This window comes from Vulpes vulpes, chromosome 6, assembly GCF_048418805.1.
Source record: "Vulpes vulpes isolate BD-2025 chromosome 6, VulVul3, whole genome shotgun sequence".
NCBI lineage: Eukaryota > Metazoa > Chordata > Mammalia > Carnivora > Canidae > Vulpes > Vulpes vulpes.
In genome coordinates, this window is record NC_132785.1 from 26,069,458 (window position 1) to 26,077,144 (window position 7,687).

General features: G+C 45.6%; 1 protein-coding gene across 1 annotated transcript in view; it reads right to left on the reverse strand.

Annotated features, from left to right (window-relative positions):
* The window catches only part of DACH1 (dachshund family transcription factor 1), a 419,184-nt gene extending 411,958 nt beyond the window's left edge, over nt 1-7,226 (reverse strand). The window contains exon 1 of the mRNA XM_026017695.2: nt 6,235-7,226. Coding sequence (XP_025873480.2) covers nt 6,235-7,085 — 851 coding nt within the window. The 5' untranslated portion in view covers nt 7,086-7,226. The remainder of the gene's footprint in view (nt 1-6,234) is intronic.
* Nucleotides 7,227-7,687: the final 461 nt, after the last annotated feature.

Genomic DNA, 7,687 nt, shown 5'->3' on the forward strand with positions numbered 1-7,687 from the left:
AAGATTTCACTGATCGCTTAATTGACTAATTTATACTGAATGGATAGAAATTCTGTTCATAGTCATTTGCACATTTAAATATAATCATGAACTGTAATACGCACACTCTAAAAATTCTTAGAATCCTTTCAAAGTAAGTAGGTACATCAAAATAACATGACCACTAGTTAATCTAGTAACGAATAATTACTGGACCAAATATAAATATACTAAATTCAGTATTCTTGTTTTCCAAAGAAATAACTTGGTAAGCTAACCTCACTATATGAATGAAGTCATTTCTGTACTGTGGCGTATACTGAAAAGCATGTATCAACAATTAAAAGTTACTTTGAAAGACAGTCACTGTAGAAAAAAATTACTTTTGACTGGAAACACTTCAAAGTGAGAAGAAAAGTAAAGGAATTTGAGCACAATGTGGGCTCAAAGAGTCTCAGCTATGCCTGAAACACATATATGTGAAGATCAGAGCCTTAATAAATAACACTTATCTGAGCCCTATTTGGTGGGCTTTTAATTCAGGGTGTTTTTCATTAAAAAATAAATTATTGAACATAAATATAATGGAAAAGAGGTCCCTTAATGCAGCCAAAGCCTAAAAATATAAATATAAGTGTATTTTTAATGTATTCTTAGCTAGGATTTTTAAGCTGTAGCATTTAAACAAGACTACACATGTATGTATGTATATGCATAACTGACCAATCACAATGAAGTAACTCAGTGGTTACAAGAATGGCACATGGTACATGTAACGTCATTCTATTCTTATAACAATTCAAACATAAAATGATAAAATTTTATTTTAATTACATATTAAAATACCCAAATAGGTAACATCAACTTTTTTACATTCCCTGTCATTCTATAACTTGATGTGACCTTCTTCCCCTCTGGTGAACAATCTGAAAATGAAATTCTTAAAAGATAAAATTCAGGCCAGCTCTAACTTTTTTAAAGAACCAAATAACAAAAACCTTAAAATCAAAATGTTTAGTGAAATCTAGAAGACTCACCTGTACCTATTTAGAAGGCTTACTTCGAACTAATTTCTTCAAACAAAGATTCAAAGGGAAACAGTTTACAACCTGCAAGAGTTGTATTTCTTGTATTTTGCAATACATGGGTTCTATGTTGCTAATACAATGCAATTTAAATGATTATTTTACTTGATTAACAAAGGCAATTGTATGAAACAATTCAGTAAAATAACTTGGAAAGATAAAATAATACTAATTGACAGTCAAAGCACAAATTGCTCCTAAAATAGCAACTACTTGGTTGCACATTAAGCTAATTTACAAATGCTACTTACATTCCAAAAACAAAACATCAAATGAGAAACAATAAAGCATATTATGTTTTCGTATGCTGGTGAATCACACATGGTAAATCACCAAAGAGTAGAGTGATTTATGCTCAAATCCAGCCAAGACTTTAATCAATATTGGGTGTCACATCTCAGGAGGTTGGGGGAGGTACTGAGGCAAAAAAGAGAGTGGCTAATATTGGTGTCAGTAATTTATATGCAACTTCCGTGAAATGTAGATTAAACAAAAAATAACAACAGATTTGGACTAATGAGATGAAGGTTTACAAATTCTGTGTTAAATGTGATACGAATAGTTTATGTAAGGAACGGAGTTTCGAAAAAATAGTCTATTTTGCATAATATTTGCAGCCTCCCAAAATAAAATATGCTATGTGCAAATCAAATTAAGTATCTCAGAGCATTAACTACTTATCTGTGGAGTTCAGAAAGTAAACCATCTTCGTAACTTGTGCACTCTTTACAATAATGACTATGTGTATTATTGGAGACTAACTCTAAGGAAAACAACAGGTTTGAAAAATACCCAAATAACTCAAGAATCTGTAGTATGCAGTATAATTTGATTGACCAAGGCAAATCTTAGGTTTTGCCTAACAAAATCTTACATTTTGTTTATATATTAGTAGTTAAACTATAATTTACCAGCATTTTAAAAGTATACAGAAAAATACGTGGTGGAACCCAACTTAAACTTTCATATTTTACACCTTTCTCTTCTAATTATGTCATATTCTTTAGGAAATGTTATAAAATGAAACATTAGACTTTATAGGAGCTATTAATTGATTGTAATACAAAAACTTCAGAAGCATAGTCTCTCTTCATTTGAAGTAATTTTTAATTTTTCTGTGCCAAGTATTGTAGTTATCTGTTAGAAGCGAAATCTGTATTTGTGTTGAAACTTTCTGTTACCAATGCAGAAATGCATAAGTCTGTGCCACTGAATACCATGCAATGGAGGAAATGTTTCATAAATATAGACTGGTTCAGTTTGCCATCTTTATTAAAACTCCTGACAAAACAGGGCCAAGAATTGGAAAATATTCTGTATTTCTTATACTAAAATTGTATCCGTATATTACTACTGGACAAAAAAGACTTGAAAAGTGTTCTAGTTTGCTGCCTATGGATGGTATTGACTTTTAAGACAAAAGAATACTGTTTGTGAATATATCTACATGCATATAAAATGTCCGATGAAAACTAACTGGACTCCATTTAAGTTAAATAAAACTCCACTAATTCAGGGCTACGTAAGACCCAAAACATAATCTGGTTTGAAAGATTCTGAGACAAAATCACCCTCTGGCAATATTTTAAAAATAAACATTTTAGATAACAAAATACAGCAGTCACTTTTTATTACCTGAATTCAAAGAAAATTGAATCCTAACCCAAATCTACAAACAAGCCACCAACTCATACAAACACAGACTTGACCATGTACATAATCACTTTTCTTTTGTTGTTGTTGTTTACTGGTTACCAGTTAATTAAGTGACCTCTGTTGCACCAGCCAAGTTCAAGCAACTAATGTTTAGTTTAAAAATAATAATTCGAGGAAGCTGATCAAGGTCAGACTCTATCCTTTGACAACTTTTAAATATATTTCCTGACATTTTCTCTCATTTTTCAGACTCTTACATTCAGCTTTACCATCACGCAGGTGATAGTCTCTGTTTCATCTCCTTGTGGTAGTGACAGATGGCTTCAACATTTATTCTAGTTTTTAGAGATAGCATACTGATGCAATAGCCCCAAGCAAATTAAATCCACTCTGAGGTTTGTCACCAACTTACTGAGCCACTTTGAGCAAGTTTATGAACCTTTTTTTCTTTAACATCATTTTGGTTTCTCAGATTCTCTGGTATCTAAATGCTATTAAGAATCAGGGTTAGATATATGTCCTGTAGAAAGATGAGAGTGCTAAGATTTGATGTTTCTTGCACACACTATATACAGTGTCTTATATAGTTTGCCTTTTTGTTCAATTTGTCTTATCTTCTGCATAAATTATTCCTTTAGAAAGTCTCTTTAATAGCCAGAGGAGAAAGAAATCAGAATGAAAGAAATCAATATACCTAGGTGAATGAAAAGGATCTTAACTGCAAAGGTGGAAACTGGATTTGAATGGAAAAAGTAATTCTAGTTCTGTAAATTCAAAATGCAAAATATTGTAGGTATTGCTTTCAAGGTTAAGAAATAAGACAGTGGCACTTGTAATGATCATTAAAAATAGTAATATAACGCAAAGAGTATGTTTTGGTGAGAGGGAGTTCAACCATAAGTTTTCTATTTTTTTTTTTAGTCAGTGGCATAGTTAGGAAAACCTAGGTAGAGATCTCCAATTACACATCTTCTAAGGTTAATGACTGCAGCATTTGCATGTATATAGGCTTGAGTAAGGCTTGTAGTGGATAAAAGATCAAAAGGCAAGCGTAAATCAACAAAGTTACCACATTTAACTTAAAAATAACCTGAAATTGAGTTTTAGAATAACATACTTCACTGTAAAGTATTAAGACCAGGTGATTGAAATATAACTAGAGTATTGATGAAATATTTTTGAAGGGACAAAACAGTTCTATTGTATATAACTTATCTTGCCTGTGAAAGTTTAAACTCCAGAGCTATTGTTAAACTCAGGGGAAAACCAGTAATTAAAACATTTTTTTTTGTTAATAACTTTAAAAATATTCTCCACCCATAGAGTGAGGACTTCAATCCCAAACTCCAAGCAAAAATTTCAGGGGGAAAAAAAAAAAAAAAAAAACCAAAGGAATAATTGTAAGAGACACAACACTACCTGCTTTACACTGATGATAACGTTGCTGTCACTGGAGGAAGTTTTCTCTAGCAATTTTTTGTGTTATGTGAAATGGTCATTAATTATCTAGTACAGTATGGGCTGTAACAAACACACAAAGAGATTTCAAGAGCAGAGTGGTTTGATTACTAAAGAGAAAAACAGTAGCTCTTCACCAATTTACTGGATAGGTGGACAAATTTTATAACAATCGCATCTGAACTGGCTTCAAATTCTGACTAGCATTCTTCAGAACAACTCTAACGATTTTCTGCCCCGATTCCAGTAGTTTTAACTATAGATTGCTGGCAAATATTTTATCTTCTGGACGTCCAAGGACTCCAATTATCTCAGTAAATGACGTTTAGCGATCAAGATTACGCCTCAATCTTTACTGCCACCTGTCCATACTCTTGGGCACGTGCGCGCGCACACACACATGCACGCGCTCTCAGCATTTACCCAAAAAAAGAATAGAAATGGAGGTTCAAAACCCAAACCCACACCCACGCCCACATGCAAAGAATGGCAAACCAACAAAGAAAAGAGTTTCTGGCTGGGTCAGAATAGGACATTTTTGCAGGGCCGGAGTTGGGAGAGTCCTTTTCGCCCTGCAGCCTTCCCGGGGCACTAGCCTGAAGTCTTCCAAGGAAGGAATAAGTTGGGGGTTTTTCACCCCTGCTTCCTTCTGGTCTCCCCCTACCCCTATTTCCTTCCCACCTCAGCTCACACCCTAAGGAGAGTACTACTCTGTTCCTTCTCCTGGTCTTAAAACTTATTTGGAGGGTACCGAAGTCTCTGCGCCAATTTAGCGCGCAGTTCCCACGCGCCCGCTCCTGGTGTCTAACTTTCTCTACTCTCTACCTCCTGGCATCCCAACTTGTCCCCCTGCTCCGAGCCGGGCACAAGGCGGAACTGGGAAAGCGGGTGGAAGGATCATTTCTACCCCGAAACTGACAAGCTACCCCACTCCCGCCCCCTCTCGGTAGATCCTCCCCCAGTGATCGTCCATTAGCATAAAACCGGTCGGGCCAGGCACCGGCTCCCGGGGCCTCCAGGGTTCGCGCGCTTTGCCGGGCGGTGGTAGCCACGGCACAAGGTATTCAGGTCTGCGGAACATCCCAACGCAATGCTTGCATTGCACCTGCTCATTGCTTGAGCTACTAACCTTTAAAATAAAATAATAATAATAATGATAATAATAATAATAATAATAAATAAAGAAGAAGAAAAGAAAAAGAAAGAAGAAGAAGAAGAAAACAGTTTGGAGAGAGAGAGAGAGTGCGCCTTAGTCCTCCTTCCCCATCTCTCCAGCTCAGCTTGCAAGAGTCCCAGGCGCTCCATCACCTCCCCCTACAGAAGGAAGCCTGCTGGCTCCCTCGCATCTGCCCCGGGGCTAACGTACCCCTTCATCTCCTTTGCACGAGCTCCCCCGCGGACACACGCACACGTGCGCGCACACACAGACCCCTCCCCTCAGCGGGCTTCCCTTCTGGGCTTTGGGGCTGAGCTTGCCTGCGGGTCCCTCGGGATCGCCCCGGGCCTCTCGGCCTCCGAGGCCCTCCCCCTCCCGACCTCCGCGGGGCCCACTCCCGCGGCTTCCCGGCCGGTCCCCCCGCTCCCGAACCCGGCGGTCAGGGTCACGACCTCTCGCCGCCCCCGGGGCCAGCCCGGCCGGGGCCCCCCTCGGCTCGCGGTGGAGCCCGGGCCGGAGGGGGCGCGCCCGCTGGGGGCCGGCGCGGCCCAGGAAAGGGGCTGCGGCTCCTGCCCACGCACCGTCCTTCCTGCTCCTTCCCGCCCCCTCCGCCCCGAGGCTCGGGGTTCCCGCGCCCCACCGCAGCCGAGCCCCAGCGCCCAGGCGAGCGAGGTGCGCACCGGGCGGAAGAGCGAGATGTGGGCAGGGCGAGGGGCCACCTTCTCCGGGGGCCGGGCCGGGGCCGGGGGCGGCCGGCGAGCCTCGAGCACGGGCGGGAGAGGGCCGCGCTCCCCGGGGCGCGCGGCTCGAGGGCGCGCGGAGCCCGCGGCGCCGGCAGGGGAGGCGGGAGGCGGGAGGCGGGAGGCGGGAGGCGGGAGGGAAGGGCCCCCCGCTCCTTACCTTGCGTTGGTGCAGTCATTGTAGAGGGTCTCGAAGTCCTTCCTGGAGATGAGTTTGCAGCGGTTCACCCCGGGCTGGATGGCGCCCAGTCCCCTCAGGATGCGAACCTGCTCCACATTGCACACCACCGGCGTGATCTCCAGCCGCTTCAGCTTGGTGTAGACCGTGTGCAAGCCCCCCACCAAGTGCTTCAGGAACAGGTCGAAAGCCTGGGGCAGGCAGATCAGCTCGCAGCCCTCCACGGTGAAGGAAGCCACTTTGGCCCCCCTCAGATCCACCATTTTGCACTCATTATTCTGAGGGGTGTTTTCCACTGGGGACGGGGTCGAGTACACGGGTTTCCCGGGGAGGGGGCCGCAGCTGCTGCTGCTGCTGCTGCTGCTGCTACTGCTGCTGCTGCTGCTGCTGCTGCTGCTACTGCTGCTGCTGCTGCTGCTGCTGCCGGTGCTCGCGTTGATGGGGGTGCTGGAGGCGCCGCCGCCGCCAGCGCTGATGCCGCCGCCGCCGCCGCCGCTGCCGCCGCCGCCGCCGCTGCTCGCGGCCGCCAGGCTGGGGTTGCAGTTGCCGCCGCCGCCGCCGCCGCCGCCTCCGTTGCCGCCGCCGCCGCCGCCGCCGCCGCCGCCGCCGCTGGAGGTGACTGTGGCCGCCGCCGCCGCCGCCGCCGCCGAAGCGATGGGCTCCGGCCGGAACAGACTTGGCCCTGAGGCCGCCGGGGGCCCGATGGACGGAGCCGGAGACGAGGTCGCCGAGGAGGTGGAGGTGGTGGTGCCGGAGGAGGAAGCAGACGTGGAGATCGGGGGCTGGGGGGGGACCAGCTGGGTCGGAGGGATCAAAGCCGCCGGCACTGCCATGGCCACATAGAAGGGGACGCCAGGAGAGAGCGAGAGGAAAAGTTGCCACACAGCCCGGGGAGGGCAGAGGGGGCCGGGGGAGGGGGCGAGAAGCAGCTGGAGGGGCGGCAACAACAACAACAACAACAACAACTCCGGGGGAGAGCGAGGACGGGAAAGGGAGAGAAGGGGGGGAAGAAGGAGGCGAGGGGGCGAGCAGGAGCGAGCGCAGGCGGGGAGCGCGGGAGGCGCTCCGGGGAGACGCACAAAAGTGTCCCGCAAGTCGCAAGGCGAGTCCTCTCCGGGGGCTGGGGGGGGCTGGGGCTGGGGCGGGGGCGGGGGCGGGGGCGGGGGTCTGCGGCTGCGGTGCGGGTCCCGCTCTAGCACAAAGTTAGGGGCGAAGGTGGAAAGGAGGAGGTTTGCAGGACTCGGTGTCTCCCCGGCAAGTACATTGATCAAAGATTGAGAGGGGAATGACAGAGAGAAAATGAGCTGAAAAGTGCAGGCTGCCGGCTGGACGAGTTGTTGTTGTCACACGGTGCAGAGGGGAGGAGCTCCGGAAACTTGAAATACCCTTTGAAGCCGCAAAAACCTCACTCACTAGTATTAACCCAAATTATCCA